The sequence below is a fragment of the Pseudomyrmex gracilis genome, unplaced genomic scaffold (assembly GCF_002006095.1).
Source record: "Pseudomyrmex gracilis isolate BER0280 unplaced genomic scaffold, ASM200609v1 scaffold_211, whole genome shotgun sequence".
NCBI lineage: Eukaryota > Metazoa > Arthropoda > Insecta > Hymenoptera > Formicidae > Pseudomyrmex > Pseudomyrmex gracilis.
This window is the reverse complement of record NW_018020795.1, coordinates 220,410-240,565: the sequence shown is the minus strand read 5'-3', so window position 1 is coordinate 240,565 and position 20,156 is coordinate 220,410. Positions and strand designations below refer to the sequence as shown.

The following is a 20,156-nucleotide window of genomic DNA, read 5'->3' as shown; positions in this document are numbered from 1 at the left end:
TCTGGCCCGACAATTAACTCACAGGCAGCGAAGGCAATTAATGCGTAAACTAATTTCTCACGCAGTGCGCGGAAGTTGTTGATGTTTTTATTGCGGGCTCTGCTCCCGCCTTTGAAATGCGATAACACTTTTTTCTCAAATTGATTGTGCCGCTCAACGAAATCCGGCTGGAATTTATATCGCGCGAGTTCGATCGCGCGGATTTCATTCGGCGGATGCGTCTGAGCGGAAAAATGGTAATGGATCGTTAAAAGTGAGAAGCCCTTTAAAGGCGCGACTGTCATTGGCGCACTTTCTGCATTGTAAATGGCAATCGGATCCGGACGACGCTGCATTTAACAGAAGGCGAGACGTCAACTCCCGTTACGAGGAGGAAATTCGCGTGGTTACCCGCAACTTTTCCTCAGTCGTGCAAGCATCTGCATCGCAGATGCAGAGACGGTTAAAAGGCTCGCGCGTTAGCTTTCTGTTTTCTATGCCACAGAATATAAATTTTGTCGATTAATTATAAACATTTTTACCGTCGCGCTTCAAATCCATTTGCACATTTTCGGTGAATTAAAAAGCACGTGTTTATTATTTTTGTGTAATTCTTCGTTTACTTTGTGTGTGATTTGGTTCGCGTTTGTTTTTATTTATTGCAATGCAATAGTTGGGTCAAAAAGTACGGCGAAAAGGATTATTTACATAAACAAAAGCATGAAGACATTTCTCTCTCTTATTTAATATTTTTTGTCTATTAAAACTATGTAGGGGTGTCCTTTTTGCGTTGGAATTTCGCGCAACATCCCAAAAAATTGAAAAATATTTGTAGTTTCTATTTATTCCGTGATCCGCGGGACGCGACGCATACATATATAAACGCGATATAATGATAAAAATGCGAACAGCTTGATATATCCCGTTCGCCGAACGATATTTGTAGCTATTGGCAAAAAATAAACTTTTCGCAAACTTTTTATATCGTATTTCCGTTGAAAGGTCTTTTTATATTGTATTTCCGTTGAAAGGTCTGAATCTCGCGCCACTATCGTCGCTATTCGGGACATTCGCATATAATCCAAAATCGCGCCGAGCTGCGTAATTCCCCGGGAGACGCCCTCCGGGACGTTTATTCCTTAAATATTCCTGACCACGTTTTCTTCCTCAGAAATTCAATCATTGGAATTTCATATTTCGCCGCGGCGAACGGCTCTCTTCCTCTCTTGCATAATAATCGCATATACCCTATGCGTATTTACTCTCGCACACGTTTCGTATGAATCGTCGCGCGCAGTTAATTCTAGTTGTAAACGAGAAGTTACGACTGAATAAATTAATAGATATGAGCCACGACAGCAAAGGTGTTTGGTTAACCGCCGGTGCGTTAAACTCTCTTTGGTGTTGGTGTATCACAAGCGGTGACCCGAGTAAGCGGTAATTACACCAACTTCTCGCGGCGGAGATTACACATAAACGCGTCTGAGATTACAAAAACCGTCTGCTGATCGTAATTCTCCTTTTTTTTTGGCGATTTTACTCTTTTAATTTTGTTTTTTTTTTTGCGAAATTCGCCAGATTGAACGTGCAGGTCTCTCTTTTAGCGTCACCGTAAACTTCTCGGTTTGTAGTTGTTTTCTTGCACGTACGGGATCGATTTCGCGTTACTCCCGCGAACGTGACTTCCGACACTCGAAATTCATAAATAAAGAAGGTGGAGTGGGCGCACCACGATAAACCTGAGGGAACGATAAACTCTTGTTTCGGTTAAGTTGTACATTTTCAAGATACGTAGCAGCGGCGGTGAATTAAAGATGCGATTCGCGATTGTCGAATCTGGTTGCAGAAATCACGGTAGTTCGTTGTGGTGCAAAACCGATGCAAAATGCATCTTGCATGTACCGGCGTCATCATCGTTTACGAGCGTATCTACTGAAAATATCACGAACAGCCGTGGTGAAGCCGTGGTACAGCCGTTTAACGATCATGTATAGTCAATTCCATTTTTGCAGTTGTCTAACAAAATATATACATAAAAAAAAAAAAAACGAAAAACAGGAAAAGCCATTTAGAGTCATGTTTGTTTTCATATTGCAGAGAGCAAAGTAAACTTGACGCTTCTTAGATTGTATTGCTAAAAAAAAAAAATAATAATAATTAAGAAAATTATTTTTGAAAAGGACTTTGTGATTTGGAAACTCAGTTAATTGCAAAAGAAAATCGTGCTCGTTCATAATAATACTATTTTCATTCTATATGCAAATCGTTCCCAATGGAACGAATAGGATGCGTGCTAGAAGCTATTTGAAATGAAACTCGTGCAACTTGAAGTCTCTCGGGGATCTTAGTCCGGCTTATATTAATTACGAGGCCAATAAGCTATGCATATATATGCTTTTGTAATTTATGTGCGCCGCGAGGTCGGAAACGAAATCGCTTCAGAGTTTAAAGTTCGTTTTATAGCACAGCTGACGATAAAATCCGCGACAGAAATTATACGTGTGATATTTTACGTAGAAATATCATTGCAAAATAAGAGAAATTTACTTTGTGTTCATATTGTAATTATATTTTTTTTCTACGAGTTTAGTTTTATATTAAAATATCACGTTTCTATGCGTATCTGTAACGTTGTATTTTTTTTTTTTTTTTTTAATAAAAATAGAATGTGCTTTTTAATTACAATTTATTATATATATACGATCACAAAAATATAAAAAATATTCTGGGGCATCACAAATAAATAGTTAATATACAATACCGTTGCATTAATAATTTTATAACAATTTGAAGACTGAAGTTTTGTTAAAGTAATATAAAACATTTTAAATTAATATAAAATAAAATAAATATAAAGAAGAGACCGGTTGTATACACACACCGGTTTTATATTATATAGCAACAATAATGTGTATTTCTACATTCATTTACTCATATTTTCTGAATGTGGTCATTATATTTCTAGTGCTTGACAAAATTTGTATAAAAAATATACTTTATATATTTTCCGAAGACTTCAAGTGTTCTTGGTGATTTTGTTGATACACGTGTTTGATCAATATTGTACACATATGCAATACATATAAATCATCTTTGATCTTGTTATATCAGAATTGTTTCAACACGATACATATTAGGTATATAATAACGTAGAGAAAGCTTATTTTTGTTACTTAACAATATTCACATGTAATAATGAATTATATTTCAATATTATCTTTGTGTTTTTTTAACGTAAGTTCTACTGGTAGTGGGTATATTCTCCTATTCTTAAAATAATGCAAAAAAGTATAAGCTACAATTTATTTGTGCTTCTTCCGGGATTCGTGTGTAAAACTCGACGATTTTATACTCACGAAAAAATAATTTTTCCACACATTTGAAATGTTTACATCACGGTTAAACGGCTCACGCGGCGTAATTTAAAAAAACTTTTACACAATAGTTAGAATGTATGTAAAATGTTACACATACATAACAACTATTTCACGTTTTTCACATTTTTGTGTGACAATATTCTCTTCCGTAATACACAGTAGAAAATTCAAAGAAGACTTTCGCGTTAATATTATCTAAGTAACGCTCGTGGCAAAAATTGAGATTCAACCTTTTCCATATGCTTAACATTCTAACATATGTATGTACACATACATATGTGACAGCGTCGTCAAATGTTGTGCCCGCTCGCAAAAGAATTTTACGAGATGTTTGAAGGGCAAAACGACTTTCTTTGATCTTGGATGATGATGCAATTAAAAAAAAGTCATGTGCAAATCGCTAACCCGTTTGAAGGGTCTTCAAAGGCGTTCGAAGCAGCAGCAAGCAGCGGGCAATATACGCTCGCGACAACCTTCGTTTGATCATAGAAACTACATACAGTTACTGGCAATGAAACACTCACTCTGAACCTTTCTTCGACGTGACCTGCTCTTTATTCCACGTCGAAGTTTTCGTAATTTTTATCGTAGTCACTCTTGCCATTTTTCTTGGCGTGTGAGAATTTAAAGTATACGGAAAAAAGAACGCTTTTCAGAACATCCAGCCAAGTTTACCTCTCTGAAAGGAATGTTCCATTCTTGCGTGTGGTTTTTTTCAGGTTAGAAATAGATTGAAAGAAAAATTCTTGGCGAAATTGATTATATGTGACCGCAAATTGTCTTGGAAGTTTTGCTAGAAAAGTGCCAAATGAAAAAGTGATTTTCAAATAAAAGTCACTTTTTTCAATTAAACTTTGGAATAATCGAAAAAACCAATTTTCTTAATTAATTATTTGTAAAGAAAGAACTTACGGGAGAAAGAAATATCTTTCGACTCTTAACTAGACTCTTTCTCTCTCTCTTGTTACATTATATACGTAATATTGTCTCAGAAGTGAAACAGAAATTTTATATTTTATATTTCTTGTACGTTTGTGCATACGCGTGTAAAGTTTCACGTCTCTGCTGCATCGGAATGTTTCTTCAACGTTTTTGCCGTGTCAAAGTGTGTTTCAAACAGTCCGATCCGGTGCTTATTGAAATCTTTATTAAAATCTTTTATCTGATCTGAAAGAAAGTTTGCTTCTCGCGGATAAGTAGCCCACTCTTCTCGAACTTGTTCAGGACTCCCGGAGGTATCTCACGACGATTCTTTCCTTTTCCTTCTCGTTTCTTTTTTCTTTCCATTTTCTTTTTCTAACGTTTTTTCTTGGTGTCTCCTTTTGCCCCGGCTAATTCTTTTACAGAATCGTATACATCCTTTAACAATTGTAAGTGTAAGTGTGTATCGGTGTATATACGTATATACGTAATCCATTTGTGCGCTGTGAATTCTTAAGCTGGAAATTTTACTGCAGAGTTTTTGCGGTCGCAAAGAGGAGTCGTTGCCATTTAACATTCCCTTGAGCAAAGGTTTCACTGCGAGATATAAAACTTGAATGTCTCGCTGAGACTTCGTTACGCTCCGCGCGCGCGCGCGCACGGTAGTAGATAATACGGTATCGTGTTTGATACTAATTCGGTTGCCGCAACCAGCCGTAACCAGCGTTTTGCTATATTCGTAATGCTCACAAAAGCGATAAAGCTATTTAAATACATTTATATATACATGTATATATTATTGTGCTTGCATAAACGCGAATTTCGGGGAAATGCGTTCACGCACTGAGAAATTGCGCGGATTAATGCTAGAACGAGAGAATGTTGCGTTTGATGTGATCTTCGGTTTAAGCGATAAAATATTTGAAACGAAATCTCTGAGTAGAGTATTTTGGCATTTTTACTTTTTCTTGTGCGTTTTTGATGTGTAACACGCTCTATTATTTACATAAGAAATAAAATTTAAATATATATATATATATATATATGTATATATATTAATATATTATATATGTATATATATTAACATGATATTTTTATTTTACAAATAAGTAGCATATCATACTGTAATGCAGTTTTTTTACCAAATTATTTTGTGATTTTAAAACATTTATTTCATACGAGCTGTAATTAACTAAATGTATACGTCAACGTTTCGATAAATTTTGATTTGTTTTGCACGATGTAAATATTATACAATCATGGGCTATTGTGCGACAATTTAATTATCGCTCGATTGGCGCTGTTAAGATAACGAACTTTGCTTAATAAAATTTGAAATTTATGAAAACGTTCACTGGCGTGGACAGTATTTTTTTTGTACTATCGGTTGATTGCCAATTGTCCGCCGATTGACTCAGTTGACAGCGCTTGTCCGAATGGCGCTTGTGCCACTTCCGCGTGGAGCATTATTAATCAAATTTTATAGAGTTAAAAAATTCAAGAGCTACTTCCGTGACGTTTGGGTGAAATATGCAAACTCCCGGGACCGTCACGCGTCCAAAATGCATAGAAATGTTGCATGTCGGTGCCCGCAATTTCTATCCTGTCGAGTAAATCTCGGCTTTATTTGCAGGTTTTTTTGTCTGACGGGAGTCTCGAATTCTTGTTTTGTTTTATTTTTTTCTCGCGGAAAACCTCATCCGATTTTTACGGACGCGCGGGTTACCGACGAAAAAAAAAAAATCGCCAGAAATACGACAGATAAAATGTTTGCGAAGAATGTGTCCCGCGTATTTCTCTCGCGTTACTACGTACGACGTTATCGCCTTGAATTTTCCATGAATTAGCTACAACAGGTAGTTTCGGAGAATTTCTCCTTCTTCGCGAACCGGCTTGAATGGGTTAGTTAAACGCGAAACTCAAGTGCTGTTTCCTTCATGCTTCTTAGATGAAGTATTAAATAAACGCTCGAGTAGGAAAAAGTTCTATTCGGCATTCGTGAGATTATTTTCGTGAGCTTCTACGCAAAAATCAAGAAAATACACGAGTATGTATTGTAATCATCACATTCAAGTTATCAAATAACATTAAAAAAAAAATTCTTTATTTTGTATAAGAACATTTATATATTTTTTTTAACATTACTAAAAAAAACACCAACCAGATTTCATGAATTTTGTTCTGTTTCAATCAAGCGGCTATTTCCGAAAATTTGTTATCGTGTCGGTTTATGATGATTATATACGTCACGGAATGTTTCAACGTACCTGTTATCGAATCGTAACAAAGACTAAAGTCAGGAATCGAAGAAACCGCAACCGCACGGAAGGTTTCGTTGGCCACAGTTTAGCGAGACAGACGTTCTTGCCGAACCCTATTGCCTTCCGGCAATATCGAGCGAAATCGTTTGGTCTTAAAACTTCCGCGACACGCGACTCTACTTCAGATGTCGTAAATATCACAGTCCATTTTACCTTTCGGACAATGAACGAATGTAAGTCTTCTCTCTCTCAATTAAACGTCTTTCTCAAAGTTAAAGGCTTCGCGCGCGCGCGCGCGCGTAATTGTATATTTTTACTCTCAACTCACATTGAAGTCTATAATAAACATACATAGAAACTTGAAAATTTTAATTATTACCAATATAATTAATTATATTTGGTGATATATCTACTTTAAAAATTGATGTTGTTAAGTTTTTTCCTAATTTTTAAAAATAAATGTGCTGTTGTGCAAATATTGCTCTCGTTTTATCAATAAAGTAAGATAATTATATCAATTTCACGGGCATTAAAATCAAGGATTTAGTAAGTACGGTATTTGCTCGATTCTCTCCGAGTAGAAAGAAGAAACGATAAGAAAAGAAAGATATCGAAAGAAATAAGCCTTTTGTGCTATTATCTAGTCTTTGTCTCATTGTTCGTTCGGTTATAGAAAGAAATAAGTATAGTGCTTATTAATTTCGAATTTATTTTATTTTAGAAGTTCTACGTATCGTGTTTTGTAATTTTTATGACAAAATGTAATATCTAGATACAATATCGACTTTTTTAATCACAATTTAATCGCAGAAACATAAATTTTACGTACAGAATTATATTGTTATTTCTGTGTTGTTTATGTTTTTTCAAGAAACCTCAGATCTCGGTTTATATACGTAAACATATAGAAATATATAGAGTTGAAAAATATTGACAAAATTAAAGCATGAAAATAGACTGGGTCAATCTGAAACGAAAAATAATTTACCGTTACGTGTGAAACTCAGCTGATTGCAAGAAGCTGTGTCACACGCCGTTTGCTTGTTCGCTCCGCCTTTCGATACTAGAACATTGATATAAGATAAGCCATGTTTCTTTACAATTCAAAATTAAACACACCTACAGAGTTCGCTTCTCACGCGCTCATTGATTTATATTAATTAATAAATATCTCAGTATCACCAATTTTGCAAAATGATTTATGATTTTTTGGTCAGATTGACTCAATCTTCATATTTCGGCTTTGTCAAAATTTTTCAGACACTGTACATACAAAACAAAAATATACAATAATACAATATATACAATATACATATATATGTATTACACATACACACACACACACACACGTTGCACCGGGGACATTTCAATTGTGCCAATATTGCCCGTCCGATTACGTAGTACAGACAGTAATACAATTAGAGGTTGTTTGTTTGCAGAGAGGGAGGTTTGGTATGAAGCGGCGACGCGAGAGATTGAAGCGCGGATCAGTGCGGCAGCGAGTACCAGCGTCGGTGGCACAACGCCGCCGCACGGGGTAGCTCGCAGTGTCGTTCTCTTCGTCGGCGATGGCATGGGGATGAGCACCCTGACGGCCGCGAGGATCCTATCGGGTCAGCGACGCGGGAATCCGGGCGAAGAGGCGCAGCTCGCGTGGGACAAGTTTCCAGCGGTCGCGTTGGCTCGGGTGAGTGTACACAATTTTTCTTCTTTTTGTTCGGAAACGGGCGTACATACGTAAAAACCAACGCTTTGCGAGCATCAAATCTATTTGCGGTGAGCTATCGGATAAGCAAATATTGCGTCAGTGCACGTAAACGTTTTTTTACATGTGGAGATTGAGAAGTCTTTAATCACGAAAAAATATAAGTTTTGTTTTTAAGTAAAATAAAGGAAAATGTTGAGACTTTTTTGTGTAGATATGTAAACTTGAAATAATTCCATGTGTAATAAACAAAACTAAGTGTAAGTAAGAGTAATACCTTACTCTTCTATGCGCGGCAAAAGAGTGACAAGTACAAAATACAGTGGTTTTAGAAATACAAAAAATTGCCGGCTTTCGGGTCAGTTATTTAAACGCGTAATAACATTTAATTTCAATGAATAAACTCTCTTATATGTACATTTATACTAAAATAATATTGAGAGAGTAAATGTGTAAATACTGTTCAATATTTTCGACTAAAAATTATTTAGCTTAAGTATTAAAAGATTTTGTATTTATATCATAACGGTGTGTTATTATCAACTTTGTCCGGATAATCAGTGTCTTTTCAAATATCCTTCTTTGTTGGGACAAATTCCTTGGCATTCTTAATGAATTCTTAAGCGCATTTGAATTTTTTCTTAGCTCGAAAATTGAAAAAAAAACGAGGGATATTCGGATATTATTTCTAAAAGTTTGTAATATTTCGTATATTTTGTGATAATTTTTCTAGTAAAAGTAAAGGTTATAAATATATTAAAGAATATTTTATTAATACATAATAAATGATAAAATATTTTTTATTATATTTAGAAACTTTATTTCAATAAAAAACTTTTATTATACATATATATATATATGTATATATATTATACATATATATGTATTTTATTTAATATTATATATATTTTAAAAGTGCACGTAAATATAGAAAAATATCTTAATTCGTAATATTCTTTAATTAAAGTCTATTGACGTTTTAACAGTGTTTTTTATTACATGCGGTTTTTGTAACCGAGAAGTAGTAAATAATGTCTGTGGTCACACCATATGATCTGCACAATCTACCAGGATTATAATATCACTAAAAGCGATCGTTGCAAACGCGTTCGTATTCCGATCATGACGTAGGTATAATCCCGAGAAATCGCTGATGCTCATTTTATAATAAGCGGCGTGTGTGCGCGCGCGAAGAAAAAATTCAATGTGCTGAATTCACTTCGTTAAGGCTGCAGGATATTTGCATGCAAATTTAATCGAAACGCGTGTACACACATTTCTGCGCGGATTACAGATTGCATATTCGTATTTTAATTAAGCTCACGGTCAAGCGCTCCCGCGCATTTGTCCTTTTTTTCGCCCTCGGATATCTTTTGCATTACGCGCGCGCACGCTACAGACAACAATATTAAATCCGTGTCGTACTTAGTTAGCGCTATTAACGTGAAATTCATGTTTTCTCGTTCCAAGGACTTCGCGTTCCCTTCGCTTGATTTTCTCATCCTCCGTATGTTACACCGCTGTGTTTCAACTCTCTTTCGAATTTCTCTTGATTTTCCCCTGAGAGCGAAGGCACGACGAAGCGACGAGAGAAACTTTTGCCGAAGACCCTTCGGGATTGAGAGAATCACCGCTGTGTTGCACGGAGATTTGCTTATTACCGGCAGCAGATTTTCGTTCTCGTAACAAAATTGAAGATTTACGGCGAGTTGTTTTTCATCATTCTGACTTGTTATACTTTGAACGAGCGTGGATTGTATTCCAGAAACAAATGAATACTCAGACGGTTTCTGTGTGAACGGGAAAGAATATCGCGCGGTATCATGTTTACCGAACGTATTTTATTATTCTAGGCACGTTTGTTCATTGCGGAAGTCACAATCTCGATCTCATAATTAAAATTAAGAAAAAAAGGTCGTTTATTTATGTAAAATCTTATTCATCGCAAATCTTACTTATTACCGCAACCTAAATTATGTAAAGAAAGATTTCATTTCCTCAGAGTGAGCAAAAATAGAGCTTCTAGATTCTAAAAATATATTTTTTCTTACATTTATATGTTAATTAAATATAAGCCGGTTTATTTTGTGCTATTTGCCACTTTTAATTGTGAAATCGAACATCATACGAGGATAATCAATGTCAACTTTTTCCAGTCAATAATCTTGGTAATAGTTACGCACAAGTAATTGTCTTAATTTACAAAAATTTATTACAATCTGTAAAAAACTAAAACAGGTTGTATTAAAAAAACTGTTTCTGTTAATTTCACATGATAATTTCGCAAAAACTGCATCGTGTCGAAGACAAAGGTGCGTTTTCTAGACTTGAACTTACATATACAGCGCAACAAGCGATTTGTGCTGTCGAAACTCATTTTCTGCAAGGGGATTCGAAACATCACGAATGCTATCGATATTTTCATACCGAATGTGTATGGTTATACATATATATATATATATACGCGTATTATCCTTCACACATTCGCTTTATTCCTTGTGCATCGTTCTGTTCGACGTCCACCATATCAAGTGATGTTTCCACCGTATACTTTTCGCTCGGAAATGCCGCGCGTTTGGAAGTCACGGAGAGCATCGGAACTTTTCAGCGAAATCCCTGAAGACTTCGCGCACCGAGTTCCGCATTGATTATCCGGGCCCTGCTTATTATCCGGTTGATATAATCTCTATATCCTCTCGAGTTGAACGATAGTTGTAGACTATCTCGACAGCTCTCGAGATCCTCGCAGAAATTTCGGCGAACGTATGTAAAGTAACGCGTATGCCATTCAAGTGACTTCAATTTGGGAACTTTCTTTTTTTGTTTCCTCGATATTGTCTCTTTTTCTTCTTCAATTGTTATCTGTCTTTTTTCTTTTATTTTGCAATCATTTTATTCAAACATTTTAGATAATCTTTTCTATTTTATTTTTATAGTAAACTAATTTTCCCTCACAAATATCGATATTATGTTTATCTCTCGTGACGTCAAAGACTAAATATTATCCCTGCAAATTGCGTACAATTTACGTGTTTGCCATCCCTAGACACGCAGAAGCTTTTTCTTTACCCTCGTAATTTTTCTTGTCTTTTGTCAAGAGGTATTATCGTTTCTTTTTTCCTTTCTCTCTTCCTCCCTCCCCATCCGGTTCCCTCTGATGCTTTTCTTTCTGGGTGACACACCTGGGAAGCGTTGTTGGTTGGAAACAAAGTTCCTCGAATAGTCCCCCGGGAAGTTCCTCGAGGACTAGACCGACGCGCCGTTGATAGAAGACTTGTTTATTTTCGCGTAGATGTAAGCCAGAGTGAAGCGTATACAGGTCGGTATAAACGAAAACAAAGTGCAAGGTGTATATGTAAATATGGGTTTTAGAAAGTCATACTTTAGTTGCCGTGAAGTTGGTTCAGCCCTTCAGACACGTTCCTCTATAATTTGAATAACACGCAGTAACAAGGTGAGATCCTAATAAATAACAAATCGGTTCGCTTTCATAATGTAAAAAAAAAAAAAATTAAAATTGATTTGTTAGTGACTTTTCAAAAAAATTAGATCAATTTTTAAAATATGCGTTTTTTAATATCTGTATTGTTCTTTCGAAGCGTGTTGTTTAAGTATTTTTTGAAAAACAATTTTCGAGAAATTTCGCTGCTTTTCTCCACTCATTGTTAAACGCGGATATATCGAGAGAAGCATTGAAATACGTCACAGTCATCCGTGTAACATTTGATTTTCTGAATAATCATCGCGCGCAATCGGTTGTTAACCTTAAGCGGGCATCAACCCGATCATTAAATTACATGACACCTGCACGATTGGGTATACACTTCGACGGTAACGCGTGCATCGCCGGACCAACGTAATGATTTATTGTCGAAACACCTAGCATGTGACATTTATCAGGATAATAATTAATTGCAGGTTACGCAGGCGCGCGGATGACTAATGGTTAAGCCGCCGCGGCGCATTAAACTGACATCGATCACTCGTATAGTTACTATCTTTGAAACTCTTGTAAAGTACAAATTGCGATCTTACCGCTTTGAAAATACACTCATAGTTAGGTTCTCTGCGAGGAAGTTACTTGAGAGATACTCGATTAATTTAAAGTTTGACTTTGTTTTATGAACGAGTTGTATACATGTGTGTGAGGTCACGGATCTTGTGGTATTTCATTTTAAAATACTTTTGTGATATCAGGATATTAAGTTATATATATATATATATATATATATATATACGGGATGTGTCTCAAAAATTTTGACAAAGTTGAAGTATAAAGATAAATTAGGTTACTTTAGATAGAAAAATTATTTTGCAAAAGTTTTTGAGTTATTAATTAATCAATGTGAGCGCGTGGAAAACGATGATCCGAATTCTGTAGGTAGATATGTGTTAGTTTTAGTTATAAAGAAAACTTAATCTCGTGTAATCTCTTAAGTACGAGAAGAGAAGCGGCATAACATGTGTTGTTGACAAGCTTCTTGCGATCAGCTGATTTTAACGGCAGTACAACTAAAAGCCATACACCTTTAGAGCCCGAATCATAGCTTTTCACGCGTTCATTAGTTTTTAATAATAACTCAGTAATATTAATTATTAATAATAACTCAATAAATATTGCAAAGTTTTCAACATGATAAGTGATTTTTTTAATCAGACTGACCCAATCTATAATATTTTTGACTTTATCGAAATTTTTTAGACTATGTAGTTTCTCTGATTTTTTATTAAAACTTTTTTCCATTTGTATAACAAACACATGATTTAAATATTATTACTTTAATTTATCAGATAAAATATATATATTTTAATTTGTTTTTAAAATAAAAACAAATAGCTTTTGTGTTGTTGTTAATCAACAATTTTATGTAAAAGAATGAGAAAAGAATCAGAAACGATAAATGTGTGCCAAAAATGAATAATAAATAATCATATTTACAATGTGATTTTTTTCTATTCAAATGGATAATAAATAATAATCATATTTACAGTGATTTTTTTCTATTCATAAACGAAAGTGAATAAACATTGAAATTTTCACGATGAAAAGAAACTAATAACAATGGAATGATATTCCGTGTTACACAAAATAAAGAAAAAAAAATTAATAGAGTAGAATAAACTAAATTACTTAAATCACCGCACCGCAAAATGTCCAACTCGTAAAGATTTTTATAACAGATTTGCGCGCTGATTAAGTTTTTCTCTCGTGCTTTGAGTACTGTGCGCTGTTACATTTTTGAATCTTCTTTTTTCAACACTCAGAATGAACATCCATTGCCGCGAGAGATACAAAGAGTCGGGCACTGAGGCAAAGCCAAAGCCCGAACACCCTGGTGAACCTTCTATCCTCTCCCCATTTCGCCGGTCTCTGCACAAACATAAAAATAATTCCGCACTCTCGAAATGCTCGTGCGCCGACACGTTTTTCATCGTAAATTGCGTCAATTTAATCGAGACACGGTCTGCTAAATATCGGACAAATTGCGCGAAATTTACAATCGCGCGTTTTCATTTTGCCGTATCGCTTTGCCGTAAAGTCTTCTCCTGACTCATTTTTGAAAAATACGTATGAAAGAGGAAACTGTTTTAAATGGTATTAATACAATCTGTATAATCTTTCTGTTTAATTTGCATAAATCTAACTGTGTATGATTTATCGATAGTTACGATTTTCCCGTATTCTCATTCCGCTTTGATCGATAAATGCGCCCTCACTGATGCGCGCTTATCGCGTACGTTCCATGTCGTATTTATTATAGACTGCAAAAATAAATGAACGAGAACGTGTTGAGATAAAAGTGAGACGAGAATACGTATCTATTTGTAACAAAATTGAGAAAATAAACACGGAATTGGCTTTTAGTGATTTGTTACTGTTCGAGGTGATAATCCACTCTCAGTAATATCATGTTCGCAAGTTGACGTAGTATATTTTTGAGAGCTTTTTTTACTCTGAAAAAGAAAAAAAAACTTTTTTGTTTATTAATGACGCTAAATGTGACGTAATATTTTGAAAACAATTGACAAGACTAAGCAGTCATTGTAATACTAAAAATATCTGTGATACGACACACATAAATATATTTTCTATTTGATTCAGATGTCTCTATTTCGGGAACGTTCTCTTCTCGCGCACGGGGTTAATCCCGGTATTCGTAGAAACACGATAAATCTGAGGAGTTGACACTTTCCAACACGATAGAGCGCGTACCGTCGCGATTTTCCTCTCTTCTTGTCTCTGTGTATGCATAACACGTTCCGTGCATATTGCGATTCCACGAGATGTTTCCACCCGACGGCCACGAGCTCTCCCCTGGACGGTCGAAAAACGAAAATACATTGTAACAAACGACTCGTTTCCGACGCCCGATGCGGACACGTATCGTATAAACAAATGAAGGATCGGGGACGAAACTAATGAAACTCGCAAATCGATCACGTAACAAGAAACGACGACGAAGAATTCGTAGCAGTTCGATGGCGGCTTTCCCGCACCGATGCGTTTTCTGAAATTAATAATCCTCGCCGAGAACACAAATTAATTAATTGTAAACGTATATTTTATGCAAAAGAAAAGATACAATTAAAACAACGGCAACTCGCGCTGTTTTAATCGATTTTACGTCCCGCACAGACGAAATTCATCGACGCGCATATTACATTCGCGCATCGACAATGTCATATTAATGCAATATGTAGAACCAAATTGTGGTTGAGCGCAATTTACAGTTGTCTAATGTAAACTTGTGCTTATGCAGTTCACTGACATTGAGCATTTTTGTTTGTTCGGTGTTCCGCTGCGTATATGTCGGTGACGTAATTTTATTGATAATAAAATAACGAAGAACTCAGAATGAGTATAACATGGTTTATTTTGTTATTGCGCCGTATCGGAAAAAACAAAGCGTTATTTAAACTGATTATTTAAACCATTTTTTTTGTCTATTTTTCCGTATATCCGAGATAAATACTCAACAGCATGTTGAGTGCAACATATCTATATTTTTGTTGCAATAGCTACGACTTGGATCTGGTATATTTTGTTTTACTCGACAAGTCTTTAAAAACAGCGCGCAATGTTATTTCAATTTGCAATGTTATTTCACATACTTTAAATACGTCATAAAGTAGAAAACCATGATATTTCACATAAACTACAGTTTCATAAAAACTGCACTTTTGTTTTGCCGACACGGAGATAACACTCGTATTATTTGTGCTTCTCAATAAAATATTTATTCTACAAAAATATCCGTATATTGAATAAATAAACCTTTTTTATTTCATAGAATATCACATCTTCTTAATGTAACAATATGTAGCGTGTTTTATTATTCAAACCTGTGATGTTTATCATTAAATCTTCAAAAAACTCATTTTGCATCCACAAATTCTCTAAAACTCAAATTGAAGTTTAAAAATTTTATTCGTGGATGTAAAATATAAAAAAATTAATATACCATTCTTTTTTATTTACAAGCAGTTTGCTTGTTCAGTCACGCTCCGTAACTTTTTTTTGTAAGATAAGGTAAAATATAAAATTTAATTTCCTAAAAAAAAAACAGACACACGCATACATGTGCATGTGCTATTATCTTCGTGTATTTCATATATAAAAATCTCGAAACGTCAAACGTACACATTCCAACGTACAGCAGCTCAAACTACGGAAAGCAAACCCCGAGAAAACATTGAAAAATTAATTAATTAATTAAATATTGCAGGGAAGAGGCAACAATCAAATCTTGACACGCACTTTGTGCGAGAAATAGAATTTCAGAATATCCTTTGAAACTAAAAACGCATTGTTTGTGTTTGATGAACAAATTGCAGAGATAATTGGCATTCTTATTAACATCTGATATCCCTTATCATCTTATTAATATCACATCTGATATTAAATATAATTCTTGAGAATATCTGACATCTCCTTAGGTAGAGGATTTTTTTTCAAGTTAATTAAGACGCTCCTTTTGATATCGTAAAAAACAGATATCTATTACTTATAAAAATATAAGTGAGAAATTTTTAAGACGAGAATGTAATTGATTTTTCTATTAATAAGCAGTTTTATTGCCTCAATAATGGTGGCTATCTTTATCGTCTCGATTATCTGTGTCATTTTTGTACGCGGATGTCAGTTGAACGGCAAGCGAAGTCCGTACATTGAAACAGATAGAATAATAGATAGCTGTAACGCTACGATATCACTCTCATGAATCATACTAGAATGTGTTTCACGCACATTCCTGGCTGTTACGCGTTTAAGATAGATTTATATAGCTTTCACGTGACCTTAACATGCAGAGCGGCTTAAAGTTCAACAGGATGTCTGTGCGATCGAAAAAATTTATTGGCTCTCCATCGGCCATTTAAATATCGCTCTATTAAACAATATGTACACAACACTAATTAATTGTAACAACTATTGTTAAATAATTATTGTTAAATAATTTTATTATATTTACTATTGTTAAATAATTATTGTTAAATAATTTTATTATATTTTTCTACGCAAAGGGTTGAACTTGACTGAAAAAATCTTGAACAAGACAACTTTTTCCAAATACAAAGACAAACAAGTTTTTCATATTGATGGGAACATATTTATATGTTAATAATATTTTGCCAATATATTCTCTCGCATCTGACGATGCCACCGCGTGGCATCCCGCATTGCTTTGCTTCGTCTTGTTTTTATCTTCGCCTCAGAACTCAACTAGGTTGACTGCCGACTTTGTATGCAAAGCGTGCGTGAATCATAAGATTGAGTAAACCGTCATTGCCATAATTTCTGACTGTCTATTGTAGGTCGCTATATCGCGTCACTGTATCGATGAAGATATATATATATAGATATCTATCGTACGTTTTACTCTGTTCAGCTTTATACGACATTACCCGTGTCATGTTGCTTGAGAATGTAGACTTAAGAAGACTATATTCCTTGTCTGCTCATGGAAGGTATCGCTCAGGTCAGTCACCATCGTCGCAGATATTGTGTTTTGTTCTTTTGAGACCGAAGAAAACCCATAAAGGATTATTAGGGACGCGCCGTGCAAGGACTCTAATATTCTTTGTACAAAAACATTCTCCATTGTTGGATTATTATTTACAAAATAGAAGATGGCAATATCTTCTTCAAAGTACGCCTTTTTCAACAATCTTCGTGATATTTGTAGGCGCGCTCGTATTGGTCAATATCTTATATAGACCAATTTTTTATTAAAACAATTTTTTTTAAACAAATAAAAACAAGAAACACTGAATAATTAGAAGCTAAAATAGAAGTAAATTTTTTAATAATATTCTTAGAGAAATAATAATATTCTTAGATTTAATAATATTCTTAGATTACAATATACACTGTTTAGAAAATTAAGGTTTTTTAATTTAATTTTTAAATTTGTTGGTTTTTTTCACAAGAGATATTTCGAGTTAACATTCCGTTTCTACTTTATTATATAATAGCACTTGTTCTCTCACTCACTCTCTCTCTCTCTCTCTTTTATGCGCGCGTGTACATGTGTATGCCGAGAGCTTCTATTTACGAAGAAATTGGATTTAAGAGGCACGCACCTCATAACCTCTTTCTGGCTATGCTCGGAAAATCGCATCTCCGGGAAGTTGCTTGGAAGTGCCCTTTATTGAAGTTCTCCTGTTTGTATTTTCATATTTGATCTTTGCTACTTTCAAAGATTTGCTTTCTACTTGCGTACTCTTAGAGGTTTAAACGCTTCTGCTAAGCACCTCATGCTTTTGCACAGGCAATTTTAGGATAAATGCAAAGGCAGAGAAACAGGAAGTGCAAATTTCTTGGTAAATTTCAGGCTGCGCTAAACAAAAAAGTATCATTGTATACAAGTGCATACAATTACCATCTCGAAAATTTGTGTTGCACTAATTTTCGAACAAAAACTGGTATTGAGAAAACTATATGAAACTTTCTTCTCTTTGTGTGTGTTGGAAAAGAGTAAAATGATTTCGTTTGCACAAAAAAAAAACATCGATAAAATTGTTTTAGAAATAATATTTATTCGAGTTCAATATGATTAATATTTGTTAAACAATATTTGATTTAACACTATCTGTAATTCAGATTTTAATTTCTCTTATCGATGCGGTATGAGTTTTGCGTGACATAGTGCAAAATTGTAATATAGCATTTGAAAAAGAATAAATGTAAACAAGAACATGTGAATCAAAATTCAAAAAATAATTAAAATCGGGTATTTTCTCATATCTGTGCTATGTTTTATTGTCAGTGCATTTCTGTAAAATAAAATAATTTTCGAGACTCAATTGAATAAACATGCGCTTTCAAACATAGGTAAAGCGTTTTCAATTCCTAACAAAAAAAAAAAAGTGAATGCAGGTCACGTCGTCTATATGATCGGTAGTTTTGTTTAACGAGGATAAAGGTTTTACAGAGACCAAAATTACCTTGTTGAATTCTCTCTTTTCCATTGACCCATTACACACAATCCTATCGCACAAACTGTAATGTCCGTTGGCGGCTTGCGTTGCTCCCAATTAAAGTACCGGACGCGATTTGCATACGCACGTGTTATCGTGACGTTAGTGGATGTAAACTTCGGCGAACTGTCGACGAGCGTTCCGCGTTTCCAGCGACGAAAGTTTCGCATCAGCGCTTGTTTCCAGCTAATACGGTCGATTCCCGAAGGATCGACCCATTACTGCACGCGGATTTGCGGTTAGCGCGATACCGCGAAGCTCATGTCATTTTTATTGCCGAAATCACGAGGGAAAATACTAACTGTATCATCGTAACGACATTTTCGCGCGGTTAAGACAAAAAATAACTCGTGCTATCGAAATAAATTGAATAACAAAATTTTATGTGATTGATAAGATAGTGAAAAAAAGTATAAGAAAAATGTAATAAATGTAACAGCTAGAACGCGTATAAGAAAAGTGACAAGTAAAGATGTCAAAGTGCAACACTATCTATCTTATATGACGCTGTGGTCAGTTTAGAATTATGATGTCAGAGAGAAAAGTTTCTTGAGACTTGTTCGAACTGATGACTTTTCGTCAATAAAAATAGATCATAGTTTGTAACAGACTTACAGAACGTAGAAACTATATAATAGGGAAAAGTTACTACGGAAAATTACTACGAACTTTGATAACTTAATTAACACTTTATTTAACTTTATTTGTTCGAGTTACAGCTGTCAAAACAGTGTCAAATTGCGAAAATATCTCGAACTTGTATAAAAAGTATTTTATATAACGAAGTGTATGGATCAGTTATTGAGTTTCTGATATATTTCACATTCTGCTTCATGCGCGCCCGTGTGTGTGCCATTAGTTTTATTAACAAGAGAAGTTGTTTAATCGATGAAAAGATAACAATAAAAATATAACTTTAAAAAAATGAAAAGATAACTTAGAAAGGATTATTTTATTTTTAAAACTATTTTGACAGCATAAGATATGCAAAGCAAAATAATTCTAGAGATTGTTTTAAAATGTCGGGTTTGTATTTTAAGAAACATGGTGACAAATTTCAGAAACAAAAAACTTTTAACTAGCAGTTTTTCAGGTAAAAATTAATTACATAATGTTTCACACACACACACACACACGCGCGCGCGCGCGAAATGTGTCTTCAGGTCGTCGCGTATATTTTCACTGCGAAAAAGTTGGCGTGTAAGACTGGAGTGTCGACTTTAGTAGATGTCGACGCTCATAAAATTGAACGGCATGCATCTGCTTTATATTCATGAATTCGTCACCTAGGCTGATTTCTGCCGTCGAAGTTTCTATCGGTTCCCGTGACGGATATTAAAGTGATAACGATCCGGGAGCTATGTGGGAATAGGAAAATTTACAGTTAACCATTTCGTTCGACGCGCAGCTCCCGGTTTGATTTGGGTTAATGAG

At 34.8% G+C, this 20,156-nt stretch overlaps 1 protein-coding gene across 1 annotated transcript in view; it reads left to right on the top strand.

Annotated features, from left to right (window-relative positions):
- LOC109858527 (alkaline phosphatase-like) overlaps positions 1-20,156 on the top strand; it is a 172,988-nt gene that overhangs the window by 16,630 nt on the left and 136,202 nt on the right. Inside the window, exon 2 of the mRNA XM_020435882.1 lies at positions 7,978-8,225. Within this exon, the coding sequence (XP_020291471.1) occupies positions 7,978-8,225 (248 nt within the window). The remainder of the gene's footprint in view (positions 1-7,977; positions 8,226-20,156) is intronic.